General features: G+C 30.2%; 3 protein-coding genes across 3 annotated transcripts; all 3 read right to left on the reverse strand.

Annotated features, from left to right (window-relative positions):
- Positions 1-229: 229 nt before the first annotated feature.
- LOC137837990 (LEAF RUST 10 DISEASE-RESISTANCE LOCUS RECEPTOR-LIKE PROTEIN KINASE-like 2.5) lies at positions 230-9,416 on the reverse strand. Its single transcript, XM_068647187.2, has 6 exons — positions 9,069-9,416; positions 8,160-8,222; positions 6,956-7,072; positions 5,703-5,852; positions 4,316-4,354; positions 230-1,445 (listed from the first exon to the last, which is right to left on the reverse strand). The coding sequence occupies exons 1-6, from the start codon at positions 9,196-9,198 to the stop codon at positions 367-369; spliced, it is 1,578 nt and encodes a 525-aa protein (XP_068503288.1). The 5' UTR covers positions 9,199-9,416; the 3' UTR covers positions 230-366.
- Positions 9,417-11,675: 2,259 nt separating this feature from the next.
- On the reverse strand, positions 11,676-13,640 carry LOC137838903 (uncharacterized). The gene is made up of 6 exons (XM_068648112.2): positions 13,567-13,640; positions 13,374-13,472; positions 12,618-13,314; positions 12,460-12,525; positions 12,333-12,356; positions 11,676-11,744 (listed from the first exon to the last, which is right to left on the reverse strand). Exons 1-6 carry the CDS (start codon positions 13,638-13,640, stop codon positions 11,676-11,678), a joined length of 1,029 nt encoding a protein of 342 aa, XP_068504213.2.
- A 5,379-nt stretch (positions 13,641-19,019) lies between these two features.
- On the reverse strand, positions 19,020-19,757 carry LOC150028141 (zinc finger BED domain-containing protein DAYSLEEPER-like). Its single transcript, XM_090301071.1, has one exon. The coding sequence runs from the start codon at positions 19,755-19,757 to the stop codon at positions 19,020-19,022; it is 738 nt and encodes a 245-aa protein (XP_090157197.1).
- Positions 19,758-19,950: the final 193 nt, after the last annotated feature.

The raw sequence follows: 19,950 nt of genomic DNA on the forward strand, positions 1-19,950 counted from the left end.
AATTCTCACTAATTGTCTAATCTTGTTCTCCTATTCACTCCACAAATCTCATTTCAAGGTTTGGAGTCATCTTTAGTTTCATTAGTTTATATAATTTTCATTTTTCAGCTATATATTTTTCAAGTTGTCATTATGTTGAGCCTTTTTTTATCAGTTATTTCAATTTAGCTTGTTAAAAGAAAGTTATAATGCACAATTAGTTAAGCTTTAGCAATTAGTGTAGTGGCAGTTTAACACATATATAGGATCCATTTGCTTTTCAAAATAAAACAAAAAACACTAAACAAAATACGTTGAATATCTCCTCTTTACAATATAACTAGAAATTTTTTACCAAAATATAATAATATTAATTCATGAGGAAGATTATGTTTCTGATCTAGTAGGAGAAGAAAGCAAAGGTTTTGGAGGCATTTCCAAAGAATACATGTTACCTTCCAACATTTCGACCACTCTACTCATTGTAGGTCTATCATTCGGTAGTGTTTGAATGCACCATAACCCCACTATTGTCATCCTCTTTGCAATTTCATTTCCTTCTATATTTATCATTTCATTCGGTCTGACATCATTATCCGACTCAAGTCTCTTGTATGCCAAATGTGGAAAGTATATCTCACTTGTACGACTAGCTTCCACATTAATATTCTTCCTTCCTCCTACCAACTCTAGTAGCATCATTCCATAACTATACACATCAGACTTTTGCGAAACTCCTCCAAAATTTCTGCTCCACATCTCTGGAGCAAGATATCCCATTGTTCCTCTAGCATCTGACATGGAAATAATGCTTTCATTCCTGGGACACAACTTTGCTAGTCCAAAATCTGATATTTTAGGACACAAATTATCATCTAAAAGAATATTATGTGGCTTGATGTCGAAATGTAAAATTTTAGTATTGCAACCTCTATGCAAGTACTCCAACCCTCGAGCTATTCCTATTGAAATTTGATATAAATTCTCCCAGCTCAAAGATGCAATTGTTGATGGCCCTCTTTTGTAGATAAATTTATCCAAAGAACCATTGGCCATAAACTCGTAGATGAGAGCTTTTTTTCGGCCTTCCAAACAAAATCCAAGAAGTGTGACAATATTAACATGAGATGTTCTACTGATGCTGACAACCTCATTGATAAATTCTTCACCATTTCTTTTGGATGCATTTAGTAATTTTACAGCCACACGGCTACCTGTGAGCAACTTTCCTTCATATACTACACCAAAACCACCTTGACCAAGTTTGACCTTGAATGAGTTGGTCATTTTTTTCACTTCTGAAAATTTGTATCTTGTTTGTGTTACAGCCGCATGATTTCTTAAGAATGCTTCAATATCTGAATCATTGTTTGTGGTAAAACAAATTTTGACCAGTCTACTTGAAGATTTACGTCTAAAACAATATAGTATGAAGAAAAACCCTCCAATTACCACACCTACAACACCTGTTAAGAAATATAGAATATTAAAAAACCATAAATATCCTTTTATAGCATGCTGATCTTATTTTGTGAAAGTTTACGTTATGCTTGTTTATGATAAAATGCCTTATAAATCTCCACCACATAAGTTGAATGGTGAACCTATTAGACTCAATCACTATATCTTACACACAATAACTTGAATTTTAAGATAGTTTATAAGATGCATGGTATTGTTGTCTCAACCTATATAACCACTACCTCATTTTCCAATCTTATTGCCCTTTTCTAATAGACTAAAGTTAAGCTAAGGTGAGTTTGTTTATTATGTTATGTGTCCATGCATGACAAGCACAACAAGTTCTTTTGTGAGATTGTTCTTCCACTAGCATAAATTTTAGAATGGTTAGTAAGACTTCATTACAATTATCATTGATAAGTTAACAATAAAAATACACTTGGTTAATTCTCTGTTGACTTATTTAAAAGGTCAATTTCCTATTTCAAAGAATACTAAGGTTAATTATAAATGTACACACACATATAAATGTTCCTTTTGGGTTTGATATGATAATTGTTATGTAATTTATCTAGATTTTCATTCTAAACTTTAGCTAAATTTTTTTGTATATATCAGAGTAGATTTTTTTTTATCATTAACCATCTTTTATTCATTCAAAATCTGGGTAAGATCTTTTTAATATTGATTTGGATTTGATTTTAGATTTTGATAGTATTTTTTTACTAAATATCAAAGGCAACTCTTGAATAAATTAAGAAACATAATTTTCTCTCATATTTATTATGGTATCAAAACATGCAAATTAAAAGGGAGACAATTTAAAAGTGACATGGATATGAACCATTCCGTTGATAAACGAAGGAGAGTTCTCTCACATATGATCTCAACTTGAGTGATAATTTAGGAAATGTAATTGTCTGGGTGCAACCTTAGGAGAGAATTATGAAGATTGGGAATGTGCAATGAGGACTTCATTATGTGCTAGAAGAAAATGGGATTTGTAGATGGAAAGTTATCTAATCAGAGGAAAGATCGTTAGAGATGGAGGAATGGTATGTTGTGCTAATGTTGCATATATTGCCATAGTATGGGCACAAACACACCCTTCTCTGATGCAAACAACAATGTCTTATTAAAATGACAATTGAACAATGACAAGTATTAGTACAAATGTTAAATACTCATAAGACAAACTTGAGTGAGAAGATGACAAGTGCATATAGCACTTTTCGGTGGATAATTGACATTGGAACATCTAATCATATGATAAGAATTTTGAAGAGTATGTGTGAGCTACATGATATTCAACATTGTCTCTTAGGACTTTTAGATGAATAGAACACTTTTGCAACCAAAGAAGAGGATGTGGTGTTGGATGGCGGCAAAAAACTTACAAATGCTTTATATGTTCTCAAGTTGAATTGTAATTGAATATCTATCTCACAATTCACAAATAGATAGTGTTTATGTAAGATTGCACTTCAATGATATTGATTAGAGCGAGTGAATGAAGGAAGGGGACTCTATTTTTTTCATGGAATTCAAGGATCATGGGTTTTTAGAGTTGATAAAGTGAACCATGCAAACCTCTAGCATAGGCGCTAGGGACATCCTTTATTGAAAATCACATAGTTAATTAATAGTATTAGCGGAAGAAAAAATTGTGAATTTTTGAATAAGGCTTGTGATGTATGTCTTAGAACAAGCAAACTATGAAAATTTTTCCTTTAACTAATCACAAAACAAACATGACATTTAAACTGGTTCATTGTGATTTGTTGGGGCCATATAAAACTCCTTCTTCATGTGGTGTTTTTTTTCCTAACAATAGTTGATGATTTTTCACGAGTTATTTAAATTTATTTACTTGTTAATAAAAGGGAAGTCTCACAAAGATCACTAAATTTCTTTGCATGTGTAGAAAAACAATACAACAAACAATAAATGTATTTAGGAGTGATAATGGGACGTAATTCAGTTGCATGAAGAGTTATTTTCTTGATCATGGAATTAATTTTTTAAACATCTTGCATTAGAACATCAAAACAAAATTGAAGGATTAAAGAAAACATCATCATATTTTAGATGTGGTTTGTAGTTTGCATTTTCATGGTAACTTCCTATTAACTTTTGGGGAAAGTGTGTTTTAACTATAGATTATTTGATAAATCGTACACCATCTAATGTGTTAACTACAACAAATGGGTGTGCATAATGATTCTTGCACAAGGTGTTCTAGAAAGAAGTGTGCATAAAATTATCATTTGATTTTATTGTTCAAAAACCTAGAATGGTGTGCAAACTTAGAAAATCTCTTTACATATTGAAACAAGCTCCTAGATGTTGGTTTACCAAGTTGGTTTATTCAATCCCTTAATGATTTATGTGTATAGAAATCAGATTTGTTGTAGTTCTTGTCTATGCTAATAACCTTGTCATTTGTTGGAACAACCATAAAATCATCTATCAGTCTAAGATCTATCTATATATTTGTTTTAAAATGATTGGTGGAATGAATTATTTATCTTTGCTTTACAATAACATAACTGTCATATTGTGTGCATACTCTTTCTCAATTTCTACAACAACCAAGACAAGAGCATTAATATGCTATATTGCTAGCTGTTTGATATTTGAAAGAAAACCTTGAAGGAGAAATTATTTTATGTGAAGATAGTAACTTAAGAATATATGGTTGGTGCAACTTTGAGTGGGTTAGTTGTCCATAACACGACAATCTCTTATGTACGACAATCTCTTATGCGGTGGTTTAAGATTTAAGATTTAGAGTTTAAGTGGATTAAAAATTTATCATGAATGTAATTTATAAAACAATAAATTAGGAGATATAAAAGGATAATGCATCTATTACCTATAATAATTATAATTGTCCATGTGTGGTCACGGTTACCTGCGCAACAATAAAAAAAGAGCATAGTGACAATAAAAATTATTTCTTAAAGTGTTGTAACATGAGTATTGAAAGATTATATACGAGAGGAAAATATCATATTTTACAACAATAAATAACTGATAAAAGGAAGATAATTATTACATTACAACTTATCATAAATATGACAAGGAATTTCATAATTTCTAAAATATTTAAATAAATTAAATTTGAATTAATCTTATATTAAATTATTTCATAATATTAATGAAAGTTTTTTAGTTAAATTTAATTGATATTACTTTAATTAAAATTCATTAAAAAAATAAAAATAAAATTCTTAATTAACTTTAATGAAAATTACTATTTAATATTGAGAACAATCTTAATTAATTTTGAAAAAAAAATTGTTGTTAATAAAAAAAGAGAATGATTGTAGGCAAAAAATAATAATCATGACAGACATCAACTAAAGAATTTTAGTTCACAATTTGCCAAAAATAATCTTAGACATTATTTGAGGAAGGTCTGCTTTTATCGAATAAAAAATAACAATATCCTGTAATAAAATTAAAAAAAAAATAATTCTTACTACATTACAATAAAATTATTGAATATTCAAAATTTAGAAATAAAAATACTTAGTCACTATATCAACTACTTATATAATATTTTAGAGATTAAAAACTTATTTATATCTAAAACTTTTTCTATAATTAATACAAATTTATATAATAATTTTTAAATTAATATATAAATTTTTTTAACTAACATTAATCGAAAAATAATCTTTACCTTACCTTTGTTGTTCAAAAACCAAATGTAGTGATGTAAAAGAGACTGACATTTGACATCAGTTGAAAATAACGTAATTAACATAAATTAAAAAATGTTTGAGTTTAGTTAAAAAAAAGCATTAAAAGTAAATTAAAGAAAATTTAACTAAAGTTGGTTACAAAATAAATATGCCCTAACATCAACATTAAAATAATCCAGATATTTTAATTCAAAAAATAAACATAGATTAGACTAAAAAAAACATTTACCGATGTCTATAGTAAAAATATTGAGATAGAAGAAAGAAATGAAAATAAATGACATGAATTTAAGAGAAGAATTTTAAATTTTAAATTTTTAAACGAAATTTAAATAATTTAATTTCAATTAATTCAACTAATTTCCTATAATTTTTTAAATTTCTTATAGAAATCAAATTTTCTTATACAATATTTTAAATTCTTTAAAAAAATAATTAAATATAAAACATATAATAAATTTAAATATTTTCAATTCTGCTTTTATTAAATTTTCATCTTTCTTTTTTGTTTTATTAAATATTTCCTTTTCTTTATTAGAGTTTAGGGTTTACCTGGTGGTGTTACTGGTGCTGGTGTTGGTGATAATGAAATTGATGGTGATCGACGTGCAGGTGGCGGTGCGAGCGGTGTTGACACAGGCGGTGGTGATGATGAAGTTGTCGTTGTTAAGTTGCCGGTACAACTTCGATTAGCAGTGCAATCTATTAAGCAGTTTTTGGTCCAAAATTATTAATACAAGCTCATGTGATTTTCTACCTCAACAAAAAAAAACATTTGAGATAATAATTTAACAACTCACATGACTCATTGATTTTCTCGAATAAAGTTACCCAATTTATTTTATTTAAAAAACATCATTTTAAGTAAGTGATTTTAACAAGTAAAAGGAATTTGTTTATTTCACTAATAATAAGTTAAATACTACTTGGCTAGTGAAAAGTTACAAACTGATTAAAATAATGTGTCAAATGTAATCTTAAATAAATATATTATCAAAAAATAAAACAAGAGAAAAGCAAAAATTCACAAATTCACTAGCAAGAAAAAAATATGCAAATTAAATTAGTTAAACTCTAATTGCTATTATAATATAATATAATAATATCAAAAGTATGAAGAGTTTTGTTATTCTCATTTATAGTTTATAAATTAGTAATTGAGAGTTTAAATGTTCAAAGATAAATTTGAGTTAGCAAACCGTTTATGTATAGAGACATTGTTAAATATTAATGTCTATAAGGAGATGGTGCAATTTTTTTTATACCCAATTCAATTTTATTCTTTAAAATAACTACTTTTTTAAAATTAAATAATTACTTACAATAGAATATTTACTTATATTATAACAAATTTACTTACAACTAGTCGAAACACAATGTGTTTTCTGATTTTTTTAAAATATCTTTTAAAATAGACCATAAATACTATTTTTTTTTGTTTAATTTCTTCTTTAGACAAATGTATTATCACAAAATAATATATAGAAATATATATTAAAATTTATAATAATATTTATACATTTAACATACATATTATTAATTTAATAAAAAAAGTACAACAAATTTAAAAATGTAAACACACCGCCACAATAATGTATATGTACTTTCGATTGTTAATATAATATATTTTGAACGAAAACATTAATATAATACAATATCTATGAATTAATTTTTCTATTGGATTTTTGATATTATTTTTATACTATTTTTAATATTTTAAAATATATTAATTGTTTAATATATTAAAATTATTCTAGGACAACATTAAAAACTGACAGAATAATCTGAATTATAGGACTACTTACTGCTGGCATTAGTAATTGCAGTGGTGTTTGCTGACTGGTGGTAACTAACAACAGTTGTCTCCAGTCTTCGCGCCACGTAAGCAGAATCATTATCCACTCTGCTGCTGCTACTGCAATCTGTTTACATTTTTTCAACACCCATTTTTATAGTTAAATTTAAACATTCACTTTTAAGAGTAAAATTTAAAAGAATTTTCTTATTGAGTCTCATAATTTTTTTATATGAAATATTTTGTATACTTTTCTATTTCATTTTAAATTTTATTATTTAAAGAACAAAATATACAACTATTTTAAGTAGTATTTAAATTCCATGTTTTAATTATTCTAAAAATTTTGTTCTTTTCTCTGTACATGTTAGTTTTCTTACAAACTGATTTTTCATGATTGAGTATAATAAGATACAACTTTTTTCAGCCTGAAATCTAACTTTGAAGATTATATTATTATTTTTTACCTTTTTAGATAAAATAAAATTGCCAGCCACTGTCATCTTTAAAGCTATTCAAATACTAAAGATCCCAAGTTTTGCATTCAAAACTAGTTTTACATTAAAAGGAAATAAAGAGTTAATTTTTTATATATTATTATGATAGAAATTATATTAATAATCAATCAAAAGTAATATTAATAAATTTTAAAAAATTATTATAAAAATAATAAATTTAATTTCTACATTGCCATTAGTTATTAAAGCAAATGATAAAATAAAAATCACTTACGCTTCCGTTGCATGCACTGTTTACCCATTTAAATATCTCTAAAAAAGTGAAATATAATTTACTTCTATTTAGATTTAGTGAATTTGAATTGAATAGGACATATAAGTAAAGTAAGAAAAACTCAACAAGTGGTGTGCAATGTCTTCTTCCCTATCCACATTATTTTCTTCTTGACTATTCTCCCTCACTTTGCCTTCATTCCCTCACCTTTAACCATTTTTTTTCATAATTCTGGAGAATTATTTAGCTCTACTTTTTGTACTACACCTTCACTAACTTTAGAGTAATTTTTTAGAGAAATATCCTACTCCTAAATCTTATATGTATATAACATTTTGTCAAACAATGAATCAACACTCTTTTCAGTTGTTAGCTGGGAGCTGGGACTCATCAACAAGGTCAAAGTGTGTATCATTTGCAAAAAGAATAAACATATTGAAGATGCATGATTAAAATTACTTAAGATATAAAGGTTCTCTTACTTTTTCTATCACCACACGCCGTGAAGACATCACCAACTTTGTTTACGGTTGAGTGGTTTTGAGCTGCAAGCATTAGCATGAATAATATGGTTATAATCAAGGTTGTCAAACTCGCGAGTCTAGACTCGTGGGAGCTCTGTAGACTCGACTCGTAGACTCGTAAGAGTCTACTTTTATATTAAAAAAAAATTAATAGTTTCCTAGAAATTTTTACTTGTATTAGAAGATGCAGTTTTATTAACCTCACTTGAATTTATCCCCTCCCTCCCACACATTCCTTAAAAAATATACTGCTGCTTTAAATTCAATTTTTGCCCAAAAAATAAATGTGCAGCAAGCCCAATTAAAAAAAAAACACAATTAAAAAAACAGCCTTCATTCTGCAGCAGCCCAATAAAAAAGCACAAAACCCTAATCCCTTCTCTAACCTAATTTCACACCACCTATCTCTAACCTAAGCAGCAACCCGCGACCACCGCGACGCCACCACCTGCAACCCGCGACCACCGCGACGCCACCACTGCAACCCGCGACACCGCAACGCAACCACCTTTAACCCGCGACCACCACACGCTCCGCTCGATCTACCGCCGCACTCCATAGAAGAACTCGACAAACGACACCGTTTTGGGGGTTTAAAAAAGACCCAGTTGGACTCGCCAACTCGGACCAGAGTCGCGAGTCCACTGCGATTTCACCGAGTTTGCGCCGAGTCCACCGAGTTTACTCAAAAAACGAGTTTACTACCGAGTTAACTCGGTAAGGCAAAATGGGCACGTAAACTCGGACGAGTCAACGAGTTGACTCGCAAGTTTGATAACCATGGTTATAATTTAGGGTAGTTGAATGAAGGAAACAGAAAAACATAAATTTGTTGTGATATATGTGGTTGCATAGATGTATACGTACCCAGAAGCATAGACGAAGTGTTGAAGTTGACATCAGAGTTAGTTGGAAGAACAAGCGTTGCAGTTACAGAGAACAGAAAGAAGAGATTGAGAGTGCGGAACATGTTTAGTTTCAGTTCATCTGCATACATAGAAAACAGCTAAGTGTCTGTCTTACGTTTTAATGGGATTCCATGGGCACAGAATTCGAGTAGATCCAATAATGTCTACTTTTTAGTGTAATGAAGTTGAAAGGTTCAAGAAAATGCTCTCCAGCTGGAAAGAAGTGAAGAAGGGACCACACTCTAGCTTTGTTTCCCCGACCAAGTCAACTTACAAGCATTTCGATCCATGGTTTACGTGTTAATCCGTCTTAGAAGGTACCGTGAATTTTCTCTCATATGTAAACACAAATCCGGGATTTATTTTTAAAATATAATATATTTATTATATAAATTTAGTTTGATGAAAACAAAACAATTTAAAAATAATAACAAATAATTTTAATTGACATGTTATTATTATCGTTGGATAAACATTCCCCCAATATCAAAACAACCATTAGGAGCACTTGCATTGATCTTCACACCTAACAAATCATATTTTCGTCTCTCATCTCCATGAAAATACATTTTTCTCCTTTTTGTATCACCTCATAAAGTAGTTTCCGGATTATGTAATTTGGAAACTCATTTGAAAAAAGTAATCATGTATCTGAAAAAAGGCTACCGTTATGTAATCCGGAAGGTAATTACAAATTTAAAAAATGACTTCCGAATTACATAATCTAGAATATTATAGAGGGGTATTTTTGGAAATTTGAAAATTTATGGAGGTGAGAGAAGAAGGTAAGGAGGTGCAGGAAGAAAGAGTCCTAACAAATTACCAAAAAAAAATATGCAGAATCTCTCTGTTGCCATTTAGATTGCAGTGGTGATAGGCTATTCTTTCAAACAGTACAACACAAGTCTTTTGAGAATAAATTTAATGTTTATAATAAAAGTAAATTTTATAATATATATATATATATATATAAAAAAAAACTAATTTTATATAATATATTTGAATTAGAATAATAATATCATAAAATAATTATAATAAAAGATGTTATAAAATTATACATGTTAATTTGAATTATCATTTGTTTTTTTTACATTACTTGATATAATGTAAGGTGTATATTTTAAAACATATTAAATAAGTAAATAAATATCGTATGTAAATAAAACATTACAAACAATTTTAAAATATAAATAATTTTAAATTTTAAATAAACAAGTTATAATGTAAAATGTGGTAATCATTATTAGAATTGTTTATCTCAAAATTACAACATTTGTTTCATTAAAAATGAGTTTTTATGTAGAGTACATTGAAGTTGCTGATAAAAAAAAAAAAAATTGTAGAGTACATTGAAGTAATATTAAAATATGTGATTTTATCTAAATTTTTTGTTGAATTTGATCTTGACATCTATTATTAAAAAATGAATTTAAACCTAACTCAATCTCATAAAACGGATTTATAAAGTGAGATTTGCACTTATTTATAAAGAATGAAATGCTCTAATTTCTAGTTGACGTGAGATCTCTAACACACCTCGCTCTCGTCGAAAATGATAGCTTGTGTGTGGGACAACATATTATGAATGGTCTGATCGCGGCCCGATAGTGAGTGATCTGATAAGCCTAACTAACAAAGTGACTTTGATACATATTAAGAAGTAGAATTTAAGCCTAATAACTCAACTTCATAAAATCGGCTTATAGTGATGTTTTCATCCAGTTAAAGAATGAAATGCTCTTAATTTCTAGTTAATGTGGGATCTCCTACACATCTTCTCCAACACATCAATATCAAAACAATATGAGGAAGCAGATGATCTCCCTTTCGATCTTCCATCTCCTTTTAGTTATTGCTTCTAATTCTTCAATCGAGTCCCTAATTCATTTAATTCCCGATATGTTCTTCCGTTTGATTTCAAAATTGTCACTCTTTTCTCAATCCTTGTCGTTTTCTAGGTTAGGGTTTCGATTAGGTTTTTCAAGGTCACATGATCGTTGTATTTCCTTGTGTATTATCCAAAATTCCTGGTTTTGGTTCTTACTCACTTGATATTTCCTCCCAATTCCTGATAATTTCTGGACTTATTCACGTGTCTAGGGTTTCGAACTGGTCAAATTTTAGGGTTTTCTGATATTTCAATTTCTAGTGGGTTTTTTTGTTAATTACCTGAGGGGTTTGATTGCTTCTCATACCCGACGAAACTGTAGTGGTCGTATTGTTTTCAATTTAATAATTTTCGAAGCGAGTGAAGAATCTAGGGTTAGATTTAAATACAATTTGTTGCTATTGTAATTGGTGAGATTCAATTGGGAGATACGCCTCTTGGCATTAAGTGACTGCTTTTGTTGTGTAATTCTGCATCCAATTAGGCTTTTGTTTTCGTTTGACCCTAAATTGTTCTCCTAAGTGTTGTGTTGTCCAGTGTTCTTGAGTTTGAATTTGAAAGAATTAACAAAAATGAGTTTTTTTATCAACAAATAATAAAATTAAATAAATCGGGATACTTTAGGGGTATCCCAACCCTTTTACAAACTAACAAGCAAAAGAAAGACCTGCTGCACAATTATGCAGCATCCTTTATTGGTTCACCGAGGTACCCTCCACTATTTGCACCTCCATTTTCAAACTGTTCCTAATACCATAACATAGCTACATACAAACCCACAAGGAACAACAAGCAAAAACAGTACATCATAGAAACTGCCTCTCCTACCAGACCTGCAGCAGCAAAAACAACACCCACAACCAGATTTGGCTATAGAGAAGTTGGGAAATTCCCCTCCAAATACTTAAGCGTAGCTTGAAGACCAAGGTTTTTGACCTTATAACATCATTCCACCACCCAACATCCAACACCCAACTTCCTCATAAATCCAAATCCTCCTAAAGCTTCATAATACTCTTTGTTACATGTCAGCCACCAAGCAACATCAGTAGAGTTTAAAAAAGCCAACTTTGTATAAAAAAATGTGCTACACGTCCTACACCTAGAACAGATTATGTAGCAGCAAGCCACGTAACCAAATGAACATAAGCAATAAACCAAGCGAAAGATAGGCTATAGAGGTTGGGATCCTCAGGAACTTCATCAGCTTTTTCAGCTTGGGTTTATTTAGCATGTGATGAAAAATCAAGATCCTTCTTTTCCTTCCCCTTCCCTTCACTTTGCTCCACCTGCTCAATTCTTGGTTGCTGGAAAATCAAGCAAAGAGGCAAAAACCTGCAACACATTCATAAACCATCCCTGCATAAACCATCTCAAATGCTAAAAAGCAGACCCATACAACACACAGGTTGCCTTTCTGATTCAAGCATATGGTTCAGGGAGTTCGAAGAGCACATCCTACATCACCTAAAAGCCTCCCGTTAACTAGGTACATTGATCCCTCCTTCTTCATAAGAGACCCTTTCACCTACAACTTTTGATACACAACATAGGATTTAAGTTCCAATCAGGAAAGGAGAAGAAAGAGTTTTTGTCCCTATGTTTCATCCATTGCCACACTCTTAGTTGAGCCATCTGGAATATTTCCTCCGCATCAAGTACTCCTTGCTTAAAAATAACCGTATTCTTTTGCTCCCAAATACCATTCACAATTGCCACCCACATTCCCTTCCACAACTGATTTTGCTTAGAGTTCAAGTGAACCAAATCAAAACTTTCAAAGTGAACCTTCAGATCCTTATGTTGAACTCCCAGGATGCCTATCCACCTAAAACAAAGATACCAAACCCGCTGAGCAATGGCACATTCAAAGAACAAGTGTTGAGATGTCTTCTCTATAGCCCTGCACATCTCACACCCAATATGTGACACTAGCACTCCTCTCCTACTAAGGCCACTACGTGTTGGCATCTTATCCAATAGAATCCTCCAAGCAGTGGTTAGAACATTGGGAAAAGCTTTAGTGGACCAAAGATGATAGAGAATACCTTTAACTTGCCCTTCCTCAATATTTCCAAGGCAGTCATAGGCTGATTTCACCGAAAAACCTCCTATAGCATCACCTTTCCATATTTGCTTATCCTTATCCTCCCTCTTAATGGAGCCTGCAGAAATAAGCCTATACAATTCTTCTCCTTGTACAGTTTCCCACACAAACCTCTCCCTTCTCCACCTCAACCTCCACCTCCACTCCGACCCTTCCCAGCTTCCAATCTCTCCCACTCTATTACCCTGGTCCAATGATAGGGAAAACAATCTAGGAAACAAGTTGTACAACTTATTGCTCCCTATCCGTAGGTCCTCCCAGAATCTGACCTTATCTCTTGAGCCAACTTTCCATTGAAGAGCTGATTGGAACCACCCTTCTTCTGCATCCTCTCCGCATACCTTGGCCAGATCCCTCCACCACCATGACTGAAGATTTGCCCACACCGGTCTTCAAAGATTTCCCCTTAGGTATTTTGACTCAAGGATGTCTTTCCACTTCCCTCGTTCATCACTCACTAACCTCCATTTCCACTTGGCTAGAAGAGCATGATTAAACCTCCTAATATCTTTGATCCCCAAACCCCCTTTCTCCATCGGTTTGCACAAATTCTCCCAACTCACCCATGCAATAGTTCTCTTCTCTCTTCTCCACGCCCACAAAAAGCTTCTTTGGATACTTATAATTCTTTTATGCACCAATGCTGGAGCTTTAAAAAAAGACAAGTAGAACAGATTTCACCAAGCAAATCCTACCCGCCAATGACATGAATCTTCCTTTCCATGTATTCAGCATTTCTCTTAGCTTATTAAGGATATGTTCCCAGAAGGAAGCCTTTCTTGGGTCACCTCCAACAACAATTCCCAAGTATTTGAAAGGTACCCCCATGAGAGAAAAATTTAAGGTATTTGCAAAGAGGCGTAGGGCATTCCTTTCAATGTTAATGCCAAGTAGTTTAGATTTATAAAAGTTGATTTTCAGTCCAGAACCAATCTCATAAACCCTTAGAATTTCTTTTATAGTCAAAACACTTTTAAAAGAGTCTTCACACATGAACAAGGTATGGTCAACAAATTGCAACACACTGACTTCTAACGGGGTATAAGAGGTGACTTGAGGATCTCTCTTTGAATAAGGCAAAACGTTTTGAAAGCAATAAGTTTGGTTAGATGATATTGTTACACCCAATAAGTACTTTGCAAAGATTGTTATTACAGATGGTGAAGATGACTTTTAGAATTTTCAATGGTATGATCCACATGAAATAAATGCTGCTAAGGGATCTTCGTATGCTGGTGACAAGAATCTTTAAACCAGCGGCCATTTCAGCAGTTGTTCTAGCAAGGATGATACTGGTTATGGGGCTACTTCATTAACATCTGCTTCGTCAGATTGTTTTGAATTTGATTTTTTTTTATCAGCAATGAATAAATTAAATTAAGAGGGATACTTCAGGGTTATCTCAACCCATTTACGAACCACATTCTTCTTCAAGTTTTGAATTTGATACTCACCAGAAAGCATCTGTTCCTTTGGATGATAACTATTTGGCCTTTGATTGCTCACCTAGAAAATCAGTTTTCACCCACAATAGTTTTTCCCACGCATAAGCTATCACTCTCGCTATGAGTGAGATGTGTTGGAGATCCAATATCGACTAGAGATTAGAACATTTTATTCTTTATAAGTGGATGTAAACATTACCTTATAAATCAATTTTGTGAGGTGGAATTAGACTTAAAAAGTCCACTTTTTAATACCTATAAAAATTTATAAAAAAAAGTAAAAAACTATCATAGTTATATTATCTATTATTCAATCTTGTTATATAATAAAATTTATAAATTTGTATATTAAGTACTTAATACATAATTTATAAGTTAATTTTTTTTAAAAAAATTATTGTGTACATAAAATTAAACCATATCAAAATATAAACATAATATAAACTAGTAATACATTTATAATTATGTTTTTTTATATGTGACTTGAATTCGATTATTATATCCATAATCAAATTATAAATTTTAATTATAATAAAGATAAATACTTTTATATTATTATATTTTTTTAACGTTTTTTTAATTTTTATTAATTTTATTCTTATATTAATATTTATTTTATTGTTTTATCTTGGACAGTTAAGTTATTTCATTATTTTTTTAAGTATTTAATAAATAACTAATTATTCTTATATTTAATTGGAAACAGTTTTTTTCTTTTAGTTTTGAAATTAATATTCTATCATTTTGTAAAAAGTAGTTACTAATTTCAAATTTTGAATGTGGAGTAATTTATTAAATGTTTTGTACGACGTGGAACAGATTTTTTCTCATGTCTTCATCTCTCTTAAAAATCATAGTTATTATTCCTTCTTATTATTTGACTTCTTATTCTTGCTTTGCAAAAAAATATGAGTGAATGACAAAAGTTGTTTCTTCATAGATGACTCAATCTGTGATTGTGACCTCCATCAATAGTATTTGGCGGATGACCATCTTCGAATGTCTGACATGGGCGATCTGGATGGACATATGAACGAGGAGCAAAACAACTTATTCTTCTTCACTCCAATAACACCCTTCTTCACAGATCACCTATTCTTCTCATCACTAATATGACATCGAAGCTTTTCCAAATTCGCCAATAGAATTTACAGTGTATGATTTCTGACACGATCTTTCTCGCGTGAGGCAGGGAAGAAGTTTGCTACATTATGAAAAAATGACTATTATGGAAGATTGAGTCTTCGTAACTTGGATTTGAAATGGTAACCTGTTGTTTGTCCTGCCTTTCGCAACCAGACCTTTAAACTCATTGTTTGGAGGCAGACAAAATTTTTATTCCTCTTTATCAAATTGATCATTTTTTCATTTTCTTTTATTTTGTTCCGTTAAATTGAGAATTATTAATAAATATAAAATATAAAATTCTTTTTTCTTTATTGTTGTATAAAATATTAAATCGTTTTTTCTTTATTGTTGTAGTATTATTATGAGTTTGAAAATGTTAATGATAAAAATAAAAAATATTAACGCGTTCATGTATTTCCACTAGTATTAATAATGTAGAAAATAATTTTATAACATATTTTATGTATAATAAAATATTTTAAAAATAAGAAATATATATTCAAAAAGCTATCTGTGTCATATTATTTAATTGAGTACTAACACTTATTGATATGACAAAATTAACTTATATAATTATTTTGAAGGATAATTTTTTATTTAGAGACAAAATTTGATCATTTTTATAACAAACTGTAATATATTTATTATATAATTTTATTTTTAATATATACATGTATTAATTATGATGTTGTCTAAAAGTTATGTTGCAAAATAAAATCTTAAATAATTTAAAAAATATATATATATTTAGACACTAAATTTAAAAATTTAAAGTTGATGATTTAAATAAGTAATTCAAATATGTTAATCACATAAAAAGTATTTTAAATTTTTCAAAAAAAATTCTGTAAAATATTTATTTTGTCAAGTAAATTTAAATTTTATTATTTTATTTTATAAAAGTAATTTTGATATTTGTGTGCTGTGAATAGTATATTTTATTTGATAAATTAAATTTAAATTTTATTTTCTAATTTCGTAAATTTAATTTATCTATTTTAAAATAATATTGAAAAGAACTTATCAAGTTAGTTAATTGAAACTAAAAAACTACAATAAAAAAATAGATTTCAATTTGATTTTAAATTAATTGTTCATTCTATTAATTAAAAATTATTTTCCATCGTAAAATATGGTTTCCATCGTAAACATGTTAAAATCTGACCGAGTTCAATCTTTTACCATGAATGCAAAAGCATATCTTAACTAAGTCCTTGTTTTTCTTAATCTTTGCCTTGATTTGATTCAGTGTCTTAATATTTTAATTTTATGCTAATCTAATTCATTTTAAAAGGAAATAAAATGAGTAAAAATTATTTTACCAAAGGATTAAACTCATATACAATGTTTAAATTGTTTAACCTTGAAGTGTTACCCACTGCAAACTAATTTACACAAAATTATAACAATTTTATATTTTTACGTTATAGTTTATCTTTTAAAAATCAAAACTACAAAGAAAATCATGAAATAAAAACCAATTTTTAAAAATCAAAATAATTAGTTAGAATAGTAACTAGGGGTGGCAAAGCGGGCTGGCCCGCCCCGCTTTGGCCCGTCCTGCATAGGCCCGCCCCGCGTGCGAGCTGGCCCGCATAACTTTTATAAATAAAATATTATATATAGATGTAATATGAAATTATGAATTAATCCAACCTGCGGTGTACTAGAAAGTATGACAAACAAATACACCTCACAAATTCTGAAATTGATTGTATAAGGTGGCCAAAAAACAAATACACATCATCAATAGTTACAAGAGATTTGATGAATTCAAAAACAACACTGAATAAATAAGCAATAATTAACTATCAAGAGCAGTTATCACATCAAACACTTGTTATGCAGTTGCTATTATGTCATCTTCTTCCACTTCAAGAACATTAGATGCAACCTTAGAAGAGCTTTCATCTTCTACTTTTTGATAATTATAATCTTTTCCATCATCTGCATACATTTGAACAATGACAATGAAAGAATGAATTTACCCTAAAAAATCCATGCTTCCAAAAATAATACAATAACAATAGAATTGGTTAAAATAAATAAATTACCTTCAGAAAATCCGTGCTTCCAACTAGAAGTACAAATAATTGCTTCCACATTTTCAGGCAAAAGAGAATTCCTATACTTGTTAAGAATTCGAGAACCAATGCTAAATGCAGATTCTGATGCAACTGTGGTTATAGGAATACTCAACAAATGTCTAGCCATTAAAGCAAGATCCGAAAAACGTTGACTATTATTTTTCCACCACTCTAACACATCCATATGCTCCAAAAAATCAAAATCCAAAGTTGGCTCATTCAAATAAGTGTCAAGTTGTGTTTTTCCACTTTGATTAGCTACTTGAAGCTTGCGCATTTTTAATTCCTATTATAGATGTAATAAGTTAGTAACATGGGGCAAGTACAACAAAAACTAAAAAATGAACTGAAGTACATTCAAGTAAGCAACTTACATAAAAAAGACTTGGTTTAGAAGTAGATGGGGATGAAGATTGTCCTTGCTTACGCTTTAGAGTATTTGATGTTGTTGCTCTCAAACCTTTGCTAGAATATTCGGCAAAAAGTTTGTATAATTTTTGCTTGATGTTTTCCAATTTCAACTCCCAAGTCAATGAATCAATTTTTTCAAAGCAAAAACTCAATGTTTCTAACTTCATCCTTGGGTCTAAAATTGCACCAAATGCAAGTACAACACTATATTCATCCCAATATTTTTGAAATTTGACTATCATCAATTCAGCCATATTCTTAATTAGTGCATCTTCATCTTTCACATTTTCTATCAACAAGCTTTGAATTTTCCAAACTTGTAAAAAATACAAGTTGGAAGTTGGATAACTTGTAGCAGAAATCAAGGTAGTGATATCATAAAAGGGTAACAAGAACTTACAAATTTTTTCGGCTCTCTGCCAATCTTCCTCTGAAGGGCAATATTTATAAGATTCATCAACCAAGTGCAAACTTCCAAAAACACGTTATTTAAGAGCACTTTGAAGCATCAAGTAAGTTGAGTTCCACCTTGTAGGGACATCAAGACACAAACCACATGATGCATCAATATCACTAAACTTTTTCAGGCATTGTTTGAATTTCACCATTCTACTCTCTGAACCCCTCACATATTTGATGCTATTTCTAATTTGGTTCAAAGCCTCACCAAGCACCTTTAGTCCTTCTTGAACAATTAAATTTAATATATGTGCACAACAACGAACATGAAAGAATTCAACACCACATATCAAACCGTTTTGTAAAAGAAGTTGGCTTCTTAGAGTATTTTGGAGAACATCATTAGTAGAAGCATTATCCAAAGTGATAGAAAATATTTTTTTCTCTAATCCCCAATCTTGTAAAAAATCATAAATTTTCTTCGACAACTCAAAACCTGTATGGGGGGCGGCATATGACAAAAGTTGAGTAGCTTGCTATTTAACTTCCAATTTAGGTCAACAAAATGAGCAGTCAATGATATGAAACCTTCAGTATTAATAGATGTCCATAAATCAGAAGTTAAACATATCCTACTAGGAATAGAAACAAGCAATTCCCTAAGCACTGTCTTTTCTTTTATATACATTCTCCCAATATCAGCCTTAACAGTGTTCCTAGAAATCATAATTGCATCAGGACACAAGTAGCTTATCCAAGTCCTAAGTTCAGGATACTCAACAAATTTATAAGGCAAATTATGTCTAATAACTAGATTAGACAACAATTCACGATGTACAACTTGATCTATCTTTTTTCCTTTCAACTTTCCCTGCATATCTAAAATCATTTGACCCACATCTTCAGTTTTTCTTTTATCACATTTCATAATATGACGATTTAAATGAGAAGTGCCATATTTTCTTCCACCAGTTAGATATATTCTATTGCAACTATTGCACCTTGCCCTTTCTTTTCCATCTTTATCCACCCCAATCTTAGTAAAGTACTTCCAACAATCAGAGGTGGTAGTCTTATCCCTTTTCTTTTTGTCACCTTCAACAGTTTCAGATTGATTTTCAAAATCATCTTTCTCAATTTCATTTTCACATTCGGGAATATTAATATCCTCTTCTTCAGCCATTCCAATTTCAAAATTAAGATCCTGATTAATTAATAGCATAAACATAAGAATCTATCTAAATATAACCATAGATACAAAGAGATAAATGCAACATAACCAACATGATGTAGAATTTAAAAATTACCCCAAAGCAGAAAGTTGTCACCTACAAAGCCAATACAATAACAAATACAAACAAGTTGTTGCTCCACAA

This window comes from Phaseolus vulgaris, chromosome 4 (assembly GCF_051622355.1).
Source record: "Phaseolus vulgaris cultivar YP4 chromosome 4, ASM5162235v1, whole genome shotgun sequence".
Taxonomy (NCBI): Eukaryota; Viridiplantae; Streptophyta; class Magnoliopsida; order Fabales; family Fabaceae; genus Phaseolus; species Phaseolus vulgaris.

Coding starts and splice junctions, on each gene's coding strand:
- LOC137837990 (XM_068647187.2), bottom strand. CDS start 9,198: ATGTATGCAGATGAACTGAAACTAAACATGTTCCGCACTCTCAATCTC. Junction 8,223..9,068: donor CACTTCGTCTATGCTTCTGG/GTACGTATACAT, acceptor TAATGCTTGCAG/CTCAAAACCACTCAACCGTA. Junction 7,073..8,159: donor GGCGTGTGGTGATAGAAAAA/GTAAGAGAACCT, acceptor AAATGTAAACAG/ATTGCAGTAGCAGCAGCAGA.
- LOC137838903 (XM_068648112.2), bottom strand. CDS start 13,640: ATGGAGAAAGGGGGTTTGGGGATCAAAGATATTAGGAGGTTTAATCAT. Junction 12,357..12,459: donor ACGGGAGGCTTTTAGGTGAT/GTAGGATGTGCT, acceptor TGGTTTATGCAG/GGATGGTTTATGAATGTGTT. Junction 11,745..12,332: donor GGTTTATGAATGTGTTGCAG/GTTTTTGCCTCT, acceptor TTATGGTATTAG/GAACAGTTTGAAAATGGAGG.
- LOC150028141 (XM_090301071.1), bottom strand. CDS start 19,757: ATGGCTGAAGAAGAGGATATTAATATTCCCGAATGTGAAAATGAAATT.